The sequence below is a fragment of the Vicugna pacos genome, chromosome 10 (genome assembly GCF_048564905.1).
Source record: "Vicugna pacos chromosome 10, VicPac4, whole genome shotgun sequence".
NCBI lineage: Eukaryota > Metazoa > Chordata > Mammalia > Artiodactyla > Camelidae > Vicugna > Vicugna pacos.
The window spans coordinates 46,488,548-46,504,019 of record NC_132996.1 but is presented as its reverse complement, the minus strand read 5'-3'; the positions used below and the strand labels follow the sequence as shown (position 1 = coordinate 46,504,019).

The 15,472-nt window shown below is 33.4% G+C and overlaps 1 protein-coding gene across 4 annotated transcripts in view; it reads left to right on the top strand.

The window, feature by feature from the left end:
* The window catches only part of KIF18A (kinesin family member 18A), a 237,797-nt gene that overhangs the window by 20,139 nt on the left and 202,186 nt on the right, over positions 1 to 15,472 (top strand). For all 4 annotated transcript variants that reach the window (XR_012076642.1, XR_012076645.1, XR_012076643.1 and 1 more), the window contains exons 10-11: positions 3,873 to 4,035; positions 10,585 to 10,749. Coding sequence is in view for 1 of the 4 variants with exons in the window: in XM_031681073.2 (XP_031536933.2) it covers positions 3,873 to 4,035; positions 10,585 to 10,749 (328 nt within the window). In the remaining 3 variants the exon portion in view is untranslated. The remainder of the gene's footprint in view (positions 1 to 3,872; positions 4,036 to 10,584; positions 10,750 to 15,472) is intronic.

The window sequence follows — 15,472 nt, the reverse complement described above, 5'->3', positions numbered from 1 at the left end:
TCATATTTTTCTTCTGTGGTGTCTTACTCCATTCTGGCTGTTGTAACAAAATACCACAGACTAGCTAGCTTATAAACAAACAAACAAAAAGTTATTTCTTACTCTTCTGGAAGCTTGAAGTCCAAGATCCAGGGTGCCAGCTTGGTTGAGTGAAGGCCTTCTTCCAGGCTGTAGACTTCTCACATCCTCATGTAGCCAAAAGAAAGGAAGGTCTCTCTGGAGGATCTTTTATAAGGGCGCTAACACCATTCATGGGGTCTCCACCCTTATGACCTGATCATCTCCCAAAGGCCCCACCTCCCAATACCATCACCTTGGGTATTAGGTTTCAACATATGAATTTTAGGGGACACAAACATTCAAGCAGTTGCATCTGGCATTATCATTATTTATATGATTCATGTAAATCCTATCTACCCTTTTCTGACTTTATGTAACTCTTAATAATATACTTACTGAGTTTAAGCAGTGAATTGTTTGAAGGGACATCTCTCAGTGATTTAAATTGATGCAGAAATTTGATAGATTCCCTCTAAGCTTCTTAGCTGGTAAATTTAAAAAGAAAGCTGTTAGTAATACAGTACTCACAAGTCCTTTTTTCTAAGCAACTTAGACAATTTGTAGGTTGTCCTGATGGGACACTAGTTCAAAAGCTGTGAATCTTGAGCAGTTCTAAGAAGACAGTAAGAAATTCTTGGATCAAGCAAGTTTGGAAATTATGTCTTACTTATGGAATCTAAGAGATTTCTGAAGTATATTAGCATATTAAAAGCTCTAAGAGGCCCTGTTACTAAAGGAATCTGTTCAACTTTAATTAAAGTTGAATAAAGTTAAACTTATTTAACATTCTCCAAAGGTAATTTTCTATTATCATTCATATGAAAAACTAACCACAACTTAAACCACTGATTATTCACAGTGTTTTGGAACAAACTCTAGAGTTTGTAGAAGATGTCTTAGTGTACATGAGGAAGGCTAGTCAACAGTGACTAAACCTAGTTTCAAGTACAATACCTTTTTAAAACTGGATTTGTATATTAACGTTTTCATAAAATATCCTTAATTTTGAAAAAAATCATTTCTTCTGCCTCAGTTGACCCCAGATGCTAAGATAACTACTTCTAATAATAATACTTTATTTTTGTAGTTGGCTTTGTAGGTTTTGATGATTTTTAGTCCCATGTTAATTTCATCTGATCTCTACAACAACTCTGAAATTTGAAATGGAGTGCTGTTTCCTCAATTATCAGTGTAAGATTAGGGCGAGAACTATTTATCATCCCTTTTTAATTCTAATTCTTTTACTCCCATACTATCCCATTTTACAGAAACCAAAAGAAGTAATTAAACAGTTATTTCTCTCTGTCAATGACAATATAGCATAAAGTTGACCCACGTACTGTTATAGTAGAAGAACTCTGTTCACACCGGAGATTTTCTGAAGTGTTTAAATTATTTTCTGTTAATCCCCTTAACAGCCCATTGTCAAGATAAAATTGTTGTATTTTATAGTCTTGTGAAGCTTTTTGTTATATCCCACCAATTTTACAGTGTCTTTTAAAAAATAACTTAAGTAAAATTGATTCCTCATTATACATCTAGTCTTAACAAAGAAAGCTTTTAACTCTAATATATTATTAGTTGTTGTATTATTATTTCATTTAGTTAGTCATAAATGGTGTTGGTCCTCATGCAACCAGATATCTCTTTGCTGATGCAAGCTTCTTGACAATTAAAGCAGTCACCAGCTGCTCACATTTGGTGTCATTGCTTACATGGAATTGCTCAGTGCTGCTTAACTAGATCTTGTTACCAATTAAAAACCTTACCAGTTAGTAGACTTTTCCAGAGTTGAGGGCTTTAAATTATTAACTCTTTTTTTCTGGTAAAATGTCTCCAAAGGGAGATGGCCTGAGCTATGAAATAAACTTTGGTACTTTCCACATTTCAACCCGACCAATAATAAAACTTGAAGTTTTAATTCACTCAGCAGGTTAAATAACTTACTTGTATTTATAAAGAAGGTAATAATAAAATTATGTATCCCATAGCCTTTGTCATTTTCTCTCAAAAAAATCTGTCTTCTGAAAGAAATATATGAAATACTTTTTATCATATCAGTCATATAATGTTACATAGAACTTGTTTAAAGCCATGAATTTTCAAGTGTCTTTAAAGAAATAACATTTTTATGAGGTTTAAATAAAGGAAAGAATGTGCAATATTTGCTATCAAAGGTCTTTGGAAACATAATATTCAAAAAAAGCATAAGAAGAAAGTACAGTTGTTCTTTATAAAGACTAATTATAAAACTTCACTTGTGATTATACCAAGAAAATTGTCTAGAGTTCATCACGTGTCACTTAAGATTATTAGTAAAGATTTTGGTTTTCTAGCTACTTGAATGTTTTAAATGACTAGAAAATAGTTATTATTAGTCATTCCCTTAGAACTCTTTTTTTTCAAATGATAGTTTTTTTTTAAAAACAGCTCTCTAGAAACCTTTGATACTAATTCCACTACTTCCATCCTAAACACTAACCACCACCAACTACAAGTCTGGACCATAAAATTTCAAAATTGACCAATATTTAACTATGTCCTTGGGTGAAATGTTACAGAAAAACTAAGAAATTATCTTTGGGCATAACCTAAAGATAACTTATCAAATCATTTACTGGCATTAGCATTGTTGTAATATAATACAATGAAATTGCAATGTCTGTACATACTTCCTATGAAATATTTATCAGTTTGACAAAACTGCAGTGAAGTCGATGTATTGTGGTTTATATTCATTCCCAACAGAGTTTCATTAAGAACTACTGACGTAAATTGTCAGTGTTTTTACCATAGATTCTTACAAATATACCTAAAATTCTGGCCAAAGAACATTTATTTTTAAGTGTATCTGCTTTGTTACCATTTTATTTTAAAAGCTTCACAGCTAATCTTTCTTTGAGAATTTTGCCTAGGTGTAATTGTTTATACTGTTTCTGTAGCTCAGACCTGATTTGTTACTTAAAAGTGTAAATATATTTTTATAAAATCAGAGTATTGCTGTGACCAATGTTCTGCTGACCCTGGGGGATGCAGGATTGCAGGTTCCATTTAGGGCTTTCATCAGAATGAATCCGCTTAAGGTCTGTATGCATTTGAGGAGATGTGAGTCACACTCCCCAACTTTGATTCCCTATATCTGCATTGCCCTTTGGAGGAAGCACAGTGGAGTGGCTTTTCTAGATTTACCACATTATAAACTTGAATGTTTTGGGTCCTGGCAGTGTCAGCTGACTCTTAGCCAGACTGTAGGGGGTACCTAACCGTATGGTGTGTTTTCACTGTAACAAGTTCTGAAGCTAAAAACTGACTATCTCACTTTCCCTAGGGGGCCATAGAGGCACCATATGATTATCCCTCCCACTGCTTGTTTATACACAGTGAGCCAACAGCAAAACAGCACACAGTACTGTGTTGCTTCTGGGGCCTTGTTCATTGGGATAGTGCAGGTCCAGATTACCATCCTTTCCTTAAAAACAAAATATTTTCTTTTTGGTTAGCAGGTAGATTATGTAAACAAAATACAGTATATGACTAACACTAGAGGCCTTATAATACCTATATCTTTTAATAACATGATCTTATTTGGAGGAGAGAGAGAGGGAAATCCAGTGTTATAAAAATAATTTTCATAACCCTTTCCAAACATTTTTGTAATTTAATAAGAAACAGTCAGTCTAACCTATTTGCCGTTTATCACTGATTCTAATTCTATGGGTGGAATATATGCTCTTGTTCATATATTTCTGTTTAAGTACACTTGTATTATCTGTCACAAGATAGTGAGATTCTGTGTATTTTATTTTTGGTAGATTTCAAGAAATTCTGAACTGCTTGTTCCAGAATCGAGAAGAAATCAGGCAAGAATATCTGAAGTTAGAAATGTTGCTTAAAGAAAATGAACTTAAGTCATTCTATCAACAACAGTGCCATAAGCAAATAGAAATGATGTGTTCTGAAGACAAAGTAGAAAAGGTATTTAACAACTTTATCATTAAATTTTAGAAAAGGTAAAAACATGGAGGCTTATAATTCCAGAAATTTAACAGGATATGTTATTCAGTCACCAATTCTCCACAAACATTCCTCTAGAGGAAATGTAACAAATATTGTTTTAATTGTATACTTAAATGTACAAGAAAAAAATTAAATTCCTAGGTGTCAAAATCAAAAAGGAAACAAAAAACTCTACAATCTCAGTTACAATTACAACAATTGCTTCTGTAAGGGTTAGTGAAGCTGAATGAGAAGTTAACACACTCAGAAAGAGCTGGGTACCAAGGTAGGGCAGTGAGAAATGTCCACTCCAGATGTAGGCAATACTTTGCAACTTAGACCAATGGGATATTTTTTTCCCCAGGGAAGAATATTTTGTCACTGGCATTGATAGAATTTCCATTGCAGAGTGCTAAAAAACACCCAGATCAACTTCCAATCAGTTTTATTATTTAATATAGTAATGCACTTCCCTCCCCTTCTGCATACACAGACCACTTTCACTACCCTGCTTTGATGTATGCTACTACTTAGGTAAGGGACTCAAGGGAGACAGGGAGTTGGAAATAACAGTCCCCACCAGCCCCACATAAAGCCAGGAACCTTAGAGGCCTTCACCCTTCGTTTTGGAAATGCACCAGGAAAAAAACATCTTACCAACTAGCACAGGAAGACAAGGAGCCAAGATTAGGGTAAGAAAAAAAAATCTCATTTGAATACTGTCATAATAAATACACCTCATAGGATTTGAGGTTTGAATTTCTACAATCCATACATTGTTTAGCAAATCCCTAGAGTGGGAAATTAACATTTTCTATGTATCATTTTCTATGTAGGGAATTGGACAGAAGCAATACAAACTCAATCTAGTGAAATAGATCCTCAGTTCTAACTGCTAATGAGAACTCCCTATCCACAATTACAAAACATGTGGTGAAACAATCCACCACAAGCAGGTCAGCTGACTTAGCAAATATGACAGAATCCCCAGACTTCATATACTATAGCAACCTGATAAAAACTAAAAAATGAAAAAGTCATCAAAGAAAAAAATTAACAATAAAGGAATCAAAGAAAAAAAGGAACATATATATGAGAAGAAAACAAATGAAACTTCCAGCAATTAAAGATTTATTTACCGAAATTTAAAGTTTCACTTTATAGATACAATACTAGGCAATGTTTTAAACACTTTACATACATTAATTCATTTAATTCTGAGAAAACCCTATAACACATGTGATATTATCCTTGTAATTAAGATGAGGAAACCAAGGCATAGAAAAGTTATTCTGACTAAAATCGCAGAGCTCATAGAGTCAGAGCTATGATTTGATCTCCAAACAAGCTGCCTCCAGAGTCTGTGCTCTTATCCCTATGATTTACACATGTTAGATATAGCTAAAGAGAGAAATAGGGAACTGAGAGATGTGAGGACATCACGCCAACTATAAAAAGGTAGCAAATGTGAACAAGATGTTGTTACATGAAAGATAGACTGCAAAGTCATCCATTTATCTAATAGATATTCTGAAGGAGATCTATTAGGGGAAAGGATAATTTACAAAATTTAAGGCTTAGAATTTTCAGGGCTAATAAGATGTCAATAGGATGTAAATTCAAGAAACATGTGCTCTAAGCAGGATAAAAAAATGTGTACTTGGAAATGTGCCACTTCAGATTATCAAAGATCAGAAAAATAAACATTTTGAAAATATTGGATTCCTCTAGTTTTGGTGTTCATTGATGATAAAGTTAATTGTGTTTTTATGCATTTTATGTAGTTTAACCATGTAGGTAATGCATGAGATGCATTTATATATTACGTGTTAAAACTTTCCTCTTGTAAATAACTTCCCCGTCCACTTAGACTTCTGCCCCAAGTGAGTCTTCTTTTTCTACTTTCCCAGAAGTTAACAATACATAAAATTTTTATGTTTTTTTTAATGTCTGAAAGCCATCAAATTTTAAATAGTGCTTTAAAAAAACTAGCATTTTAGGGTTTTCTTCAGCATATGAAATGGGAAAGATGTGATTTGCTAAGAAATTAATTATAAGATGTTAATAAAAATGTATTAATACATGAGTTTATCAATAGCTGTTAAACTATATTATAAAACTAGTAAATCATTTACTGAATATACATTTGCTATGCCTTGTTGAAAATGCCTTTATTTTTAAAACCACTTTACTGGTATATATGAATGACATACCAAAAAAGCCCCATAAATATTTAATGTAGGCAACTTGACGGGTTTGGCGATAATATACACTAGTGAAACTGTCAGCACAGTCTATGCCATAAGCCTACACATCACCTTCTAAAGTTTCCTCCCACCCTCTTTATTATTAATAATAGTGTCTTAATAACAACACTTAGCATAAAATCTACCCTCTTAACATTTTTTAAGTATACAACAATAGAATATTATTCAGCTTTTACAAAAATAAGAAAGAAAATCCTGCCAATTTGCAACATAGATGAACCTGGAGGACATTATGCTAAGTGAAATAAGCCAGACATAGAAGGACAAACCCTGCATTATATGTACCATTAATATGAAAAATCCAAACAAGTCAAACTCAGAAGTAGGGTCAAATGGTGGTTGCCAGGGGCTGTGGGGAAGGGAAACCAGCAAGTGTTACTCAAAGGGTACAAAGTTTCAGTTATGCAAGACAAATAAACCCTGGAGATCTACTACTGTACAGCATAGTGCCTATAGTTAATAATGTATTGAATACTGAAAACTTGTTTTTAATTTTGTTTTTCAAATGCATTTAATATGTTCCTCATATCCTTTTAGAGCAGAAGAAAAATGAAATTTATATCTTTGAGATTTATTGCTATGTTTGTACTTTAACTTTCTTGAACTGCAAGATTTTTGCCAATATTTTTGATAATCTTCATGACTTCCAAGTAACAGACTATCTCATGTTTAATATATCAGTTTGTTGTAATGAACCCCTTTCATATATTTACTAAATGAATTCTGAAATATTACTATATTACATGTTCTAATAATTATATATATTATCTTAATTATTCCATGTATTAATGAGTAATTTTCAATGAGGATAATAATTCTTTTCAATTTTATGTAGGTATCCATTAAATGTCAATTATATGAAGGTGCAATTATCTGATTTCTTGAAAAAAACAAGAAATTTAGTCATGAGAAGTTAATACTAGCTTAACATCTCAACTTTTGACACCAGCTTTTTTTGAACCTTTTTGTTTCTATGCAAAGCATTGTGCTAGACACAATAGAGGTAAAGAAAAGTAAGAGACATTATATAAGCTTCAATTATTTAAAAGCTAGTTGGAGCAATGAAATTATATAAAAATGACATAGCACTATATGATTGTCACATCAGTAGTAGTATAACAATAAATACAGCTAATATTGAGCATTAATTATGTGCCAGACACTTTTCAAAGTGCTTTTGCATCGGTTAATATATTTAGTATTTGTAACAAGCCTATGTGGTACATCCTATATTATCACCATTTGTGAGCAACAGAGGCAACTGAGAATTCAAGCAAGCTATCTCGAGTTATATACCTAATTAACATAGCTGAACTAATATTAAACTCTGGCCGTCTGGCCTCAGAGTCCGCACTTTTGATCATTTGGCTGTACTATAAGTACTTTAAGTGTTATAGCTATTCAGAGGAGAAAACTGTGGCTTCCAGTTGTGAAGAAAGGCTTCTTGGTGGAGAGATGAGATTTACGCTGGGCCTTGCATGAGAATATCAGTGGGGAAAAAAAAAATAAAAAAGAATAGTGTATTCTAAATAGGACATCGGTTTGACCAGAGCACAGCATATTTGTAGGACAGTGTGTGTGGAAGTGCGTAACTATACTCAATGCTTCCTGCGAATTCCCACTCCTTTACTTGTATCATTGATTGATTGCAGTACTCTTTGTCTCTGAATCTGAAGTTGTCAGAGTTAACCACTATGAATAGATTGGAGATGGCACATGATATAAGACTATTTGCCATATTGGGAGTTTTTGACAGTCACATCCAGAAGGGGTAGTGAGCCAAATTGTGGAAGCTTTTCTTTGAAGCAAAGGATTATTATACTACCAGAGCTTAGGATCAGACTGCCATTTTTTGAACCTTAGAATATTAATACAATTAATGAGTTTGGTCTATTTAATCCCAAGATAATTTAAATAGTGTTTATTTTACTCTCTTTGACTTACCGCATTGAATTTTGAATGTGTGTACTTAGAAAAGACATAGAGTAAAGGAATGGGTTTGGCTGGTTTCTTTAATTATTTTCTGTTTGCATGTTTTTCTCCTGCTTTTTTCAACCCACTTACCTTTTATGATATTTTACTTTTGGTCATTTCAATCCACGTTCCAATTTGTATAGCCGTTCTTTGAGACCAGATAAGCAAAGGAGATAAAACCTCTTAAGTTTATTCGTTATAAACTATTGAAAAACAGAGGAAGCCATCTAGAGGCTGAGTTTGTTTGTTCTCACAGAAGTGTCGCACTATAGTTTTACCAAACTGCTTGCTGGGGCAAGAAATTTTATATCTGTTTGGGACCCTCCAAAGAGGTTTACTATCGTAATTGCTAAAATAATCTCATTGACTCAGCTATAAATGGCTCTAGAGTATGGACTCTTAGATTAGTATTAAAGTGAAGCTCCTAAGTAATTTCATGGTAGTATAAAGATAATATGCAAATTAGTTTTAGTGAAATAATGAGTTTATTGTAGTCCTTTAGCACAAAGCAATAATTAATACCTAAATTTTAGAATTATATGTTTATTCTTACTCAAGACCTTTTGTGGTATTCTGGAGATTTGTTAATAAAATATATGGAGCTTTTTAGAAACCTTAATGAGAAACAATTTACTTTAATGTCATGGTTTAACATACATATTTTAGAATTTATTTCCAAACACTTACTTGCTATTTATTTCAGAACAGTAATTCAATAGAAATTACCCTGATGGAAAATGTCCCCATAGAGAACCATTATAGAGAATACAATTAATGGACATTAGAAGTAGATTTTTTGAGATTTTCTGTTGGAATCTTTTTGATATTAAATATTGACTGCCATAAGACCTGCAGATCATTTCCTGCTCTGATTTCTAAGACTTGGTACAACATTTCTAAATGTTAAAGCAAAATAAAGATAATTTGATTTAATTGCCTTTCTTCAGGCTGGTGCAATACTTTTATGTTCATTTTCTCAGATGAGGTGACTAAAGACCCACTGAGATTGACTTACCTACGTTTTCACACTTGCTGAATAGCAGAAGAAAGTCAAGAAACCACATATTCTGTCTTCTGTTATATCAGTGGTTCTAAACTTTTCAGGTTTCAGGACCTCTTTCTGCTTTAAAAAATTTTTTTAGGGTCTCAAAGAGCTTTTGTCTGTGTGGATTTCATTACCAGTATTCTATTAGAAATTTAAACTGGGATTTACAGAAATAAATTTATGTTTTAATTAAAGAATAATTGATTACCCATTGCATGACAACATGAGTAACACTTTAATGAAAAATAACTGATTATTTTCTAAAACAAACAAAAAGAGGTTAGTGAGAAGAGTAACATTGTTTTATATTTTTCCAAATTTCTTTACTGCTTACTTTTCTCAAAAATGTCAACATATCTTTTTAAAAGATAGTAAGAGAAACTTAATCTCCTAAAGAGAGTAAGATCTTTAATCAAGTTCAAATCTAGTTCCTGCTTTTTTTTCATTCTTATATTCCCTACTTCCCAAATGAGCTTCAAGAGCTTGTTCTAATCTTTGGGAATTTATTGTCTCAGGACCAGCTATCATATCTGATGGATATTGAGTTCAGTGTCTTTAGGCAAGTTCAGAGACGTCAAGCTGTTCTGGCCCACAGTGCTCATGATAGTATGTAAGACCCTCTGGGTGAAAAACTAGAAGGCCAGTTTTGATCTCAATTTATGTCCAGATGAAACACCAAAAACATTTGGAATACCCATTATGGGTCCTGAACCAATGATCAGATATTTATGAGCACTCTGATATAAGCTCATTTTCTCTCATTTGCAATAGCAGTCTAAAGGACTTGGAAGCAAAACCAGAATTACTGAACACCTCACTTCTTCATATCTTTCAAATTGAAGGAAAATAAGATCAGGACTTGTATCCGCTTTGTTTTGAGTAGGGACATCATGGGACTTAACAGACCTTGTATGAACCTTTCAAATACAACATTTAAAGGAATGTTATTTTAGCACCAAAAAAAAAAAAGTTATACTCTTCAGTTTGGCCACTGTATTTCTTAAAGCCATAAACTCTCAACATGTAATTTTATAAAAATGATTCACAACTCAATTTCCTATTTTCCTGCAAGCACTGCTATTGTGAGATTTCAAGGGAGAAATAGCTTTAAGTACAAAAGTATAGCCTAATTTAATAGACTACGGTAGCAGACTTAAAAGGAAATATACCACTGTACTAATAATATCACATACATCAAATATCATAAAAATTAGGTTGACTATTAAATGCATTATTTTTCAGGCCACTTGCAAACGAGATCATAGACTTGCAATGTTGAAAACTCGCCGCTGCTACCTAGAGAAGAAGAGGGAGGAGGAATTGAAGCAATTTGATGAGAATACTAATTGGCTCCACCGTGTCGAAGCCGAAATGGGACTCTTAGGTCAGAATGGTCATATTCCAAAGGTATGTATGTGTTTGTATATTTAGATTTATTTTGTAAGAGCTGAGCTCTTTAAACTCATTGTCTTCATTATTGAGTAAATATCCTTCACAAGACAACTTTTGCTCCATCTCCCTGAGTTTTAATTGACTCATTTTACTGTTTTCAACTGAAGATACCTTCTGTCTTCCTAATTACCTACTAGATTTGCCTTTTCTGTACTTTCAGAAGAGTAAAGTTACTTTTAAATGTTACTCTTAAGTGAATGCATCTTTTTATGAGGTACCTCTTAGGTTAGAATGAAGTAATTCTATTTCAAACTGTACTTGAGTTTTCATCATATAGGTAATTTAAGTTTAATACTTGATATTTTGTGCAAAAATAGTTTTAAATGTCATCAGCGTTGTTTGTATTATGGCTGAAGAAAGCTGGTTTGAAAGCTGTATGTGTGTATGTTTATGTACTGAACTGAAGAGATTCCATCTAGAATGGCAAAAGGTTATATTTATTAAGAGTAGTGATGAGTAGTGATGGTTAATGGCTGAATCACATCCGAATTGTGTTCAACTACAACACTGTAAAAATCTGACTTTAGTGCCCTTAGCAGTTAGGGCTATATTTTGCCCACTTAACAATAATTATTCTTGAAAGTATGCCGTTCATTCCTAACATAGTACCTCCCAAATGTCGTCAGTGTCATCATTATACTTTTCATTTCATAGTTGCACTATCACTATTCCATCTTTAGTCTTAAGTTCACACTTAGGCTGAAAGAAGAAAAGTAAAAGAAAGAGGAGAGAGAGATCTGTATTGGGAAAGCAAAAACTTTTCCAGAAATCCCTAACAGACATATCTTATTGACTAGAATTGTCATGTGGCTGTTCCTAGATGCAAGGGAATCTGGAAGGGTGAGTGTTTTTGCTGGACACATTGGCATCCTGAACAAAATTAGAGCTCTGTTAAGAAGAAAGAAGGGGAAAATAAATATGGAATAAGTAGCTAGCAGGCAACTGCTTCAAAGTAATTTTTATCTAAATGCCTAATACTTTTTTTTTTCCCCTTCGCTGAGGCACGGGGGATTGAACCCAGGACCTCGTGCATGCCAGGCATGCACTCTACTGCTGAGCTATACTTCCACCCCTCTAAATACCCACCTAGCACTTTAAAACAATGACTTCTTTATATTCTGTCTTTTTAAAGGAGGAACATCTAAAGTCTTTACTTTGATGATGCTTTTCTGAAAGTCTATATTATATATTAGCTAATTGGTGTCTAGTCCTCTGAAATCTTCAAATTTCTAGAGAAGCACTAGACTGAAAATAAATACAGGTGAAATGAAATATTAAATATTCAGTACAAAGGAATGCAGCTAGTGATGATTAATATTCAGAGATATTACCCAGTGCATCATGACTAGGGAAGTGGATGTAAATGGCCATCCTTTTGGCATTAAGACTCAGACTGAAAGGAGAGGAAGACTAGCAGAAGTAGTCAGTGATGACAGTTCAAGGCAGTGAAAGGAGCAATGAGCAGCAGATACTCTGTCTCCTAAGAAGAAAGCCAAAGGTAGAGACTGAATAGTTCTTTAGTGGAGAGATTCATTGAGGTCAGCCAACAGCTTAATCTATACCTCAGTAATTCTACAGATCCTCAAAATATCTTGATAAAAGCATGCAAGGCAGTTAGTTCAGTAGACTGGGAATTAAATATAGTACAAAGCATACTGTAATGAGATTTTATAATGTAACTTAATTGACAAAGCTTTAGAATATTTCCTACAGGGAGAATGTAAATATGGGAAAGAGGATAGACTTTGGTGGTAGTGTGGTTGATATTATTTGATAGTTGTGTTGAATACTAATCTAATTGTGTGACTTTAGACAAGTTATTTAACTTCATTGTCTTAATTTCTCATCTTTAAAATATGTTGAAAGCATTATGAGCTTAAATGAAATGCTGTACACAAAGGCATAGCACCACTTAATACATAATTAATGGTTGATAAATAATAGTTTAATAATATTCTAAGCAACAACATCATAAATATCCAGAGCCAAAGAAAGGTGTACATAAAAGGGGTACAGCAGAGTCAGCTGCATTATAAAATTCATTTTCTGTTTTGCCTGCAGAATAGTGTTTCTGATCCTTTTGGGTCATAGATGCTTTTGAAAATCTGATCAAAAGAGCTTTATAGATCTTCTCCTAGGTAGGAGATTGGGGGAGTGGATCACATTCATACAGTTTTGCTTTGTTTTTTTTTAAGTCATTTTTCCATTAATACAAAATTGAATATCTACTCTAGAATAAAACTAAAGCACACTTATTTTATTTTATTTTATTTTATTTTATTTTATTTCCTTTTTCAGTTTTATTAGGTAGAGTTATTACAGTTTGACTACGCATATACATTATACTTTATGTAAATACACATATACAATATACTGCACTTTTTTTAGGTTTCATATATGTACTGATCATTGTTTCTAAGAACAGATTAGAGCTTTAGCTTTTTAAACTTACATAGTTATCAAAGGAATATAGCCAACCACAAAATAAGAATCAACAGAATGCAGTAAAGCTCACTTATTTTAAAATGTCATATTCATCTTGAGATTATATAATATATTACCTGACTTAAAAGAAGTAAACCAAAAAAGATACTGATTAATCAATAAATTATAATAGGGAATAACTGGGCTTACGAAAGGTAACTTCTGAAATCCCATGCTACATCTGAGGCATCTAAAGCTGAGGAGGCTCATCATGGAAGGTGACAGCCTCCACCAGAGTACTAGGAGAGTATGCAGGCCATGCTCTGGATGTAAGTTTTCAGAGAAAACAGCTGATGCCCTGGCCAAACAAATGTTTCTCCTTTGGTGCACAAGAGCTGGTTCTCTTGAAAAGGTAGCAGGTGCTGAATTTATAGTAGTTTTTGGTTTGCTTCACCTATCTATAACGTTCCACTTCTTTGTTAGAGACTATGTGTTATCTACTGTAATCTTAACCTCTCAAATGTATTCAGTTCTCTGCACCTGCCACCACCACAACCCTAATTCAGACTCCCAGCCCCCATTATTGGCTGCTACACTTGGTCTTGATGTTCCCTTTCATATTCTACTGCAGTTCATTCTCTCCACCACAACCAAAATGAGCTTTCTAAAAGGTAACTGATCATCTCACTCTTCAGTGCTTTTTCCCTCGTGTAAAGTCTCCATGATGATTTCCCAGGCCTCACATGGCACCCGGATACCTCTCAAGTTTTATATATCACCTCTCGTTATAGTCCTTGCTTCAGCTATTACTAACGTACTTGTAGCTTTCATAATACGCCATGCTTTTCCAGGCAGATTCAGTCATTACTGTATCAAGACAAGAAAAGATTCAAATTATAAACTTGGTTTTCCAAAGATGACAAGCTAGCCAAGACCTATTATTGACTAAAATAATTATATAATCAAGGCTTACCTCTTTAAGAGTGATTTGAGGAGATAAAGCAGTATCAGAGAAAGTATATAAAGAAGGAATTTTTTTAAAAAGAAAAGATAGAATATTTGTCAAATACGTTCATACTTTTAGGATCATTGAATTTTCTGACTGGAAGAAACTAAAGAGATCATCGAGTCAAGCTCTTAAATTTTAGTCAAATAAACTGATCTCCATAAACACCATATTTTTGGTTTAAGGTAGCATTTGTGTCATGGTTGAGCCGTCTCTAAAATCACCTGACTCATAGGCCAATGCTCTAACTCTATTATCCTGACTCCCTAAAGAGAATTTTCTCTAAAATACTTGCTGTATTTCTTGAAATATAATCATGAATCATGTGAATAAACAACCCTCAACTTTAATATATCTCAGACACACAGAATTACATTCTTTTCCCTGTCATAGTGCCTATCACTGGCATAGGAAGTATTACAAAAAAGAAAAACAAATAGTAACTTTAAGCTTATAGCAAATCTATGGCCAGCTGCAGGTTGGGAAGGAATATTGAAAACCTAACATGGATTATGGGAATTATCCATAGGAAGAAGCTTCTTGGCACAACTCCGCTGCTTATGGAATTTTTGTCTCAGCTCCTAACAGTGTGTGAGACATTTCACTCCCGTTTATCTTATTGACTAAAGTTTTCCCAATTTGAGAGTCTAAGAATGCTATTGGATTATTACCATTCATATTTTAATGTAACCATTTAGCTGATGTTTTCCATACTTAAAATTTAGTAGATTTGAAAAAAAAAGAACATCAAGTAATTTTAGGTGGTGGATTAGGGAACATTTGGGCCTATGCACATGAGGCTTAGGAAATGGGAGCCTACAAAAATGTTTTTACACTTTTGCTCTAGGATGAAGCTTATACCAAGATTGGGTGAAGGTAAGAAATTTTTATTGCATGCATCTCCAGACACTGTTCACTAGGGCTGTAACACTGAACTAGTTTGACACAGCCCCTATTCTCATGGTGAACCTTACATTCTAGTACAGAGAATCTATAAACAAATAAATAAATGGAACTGTTATTGATCACTGCTATGACAGAGACTATTGGGGGTAGACAGTGGCCATCTTTAAATGTAATGCTTAGAGAAGGCCTTCCTGAAGAAGTGACATTTAAGCCAAACTGGCCATATTCATGTATTTTCACAGTATTATGAACAAGTTGGATAAACCAAGAAACTGTCATTATAATAAAATTATTCTGAGTTCCTGACATTCAGTTTCTGAGCAAACTTGAAGCTTAATCTCA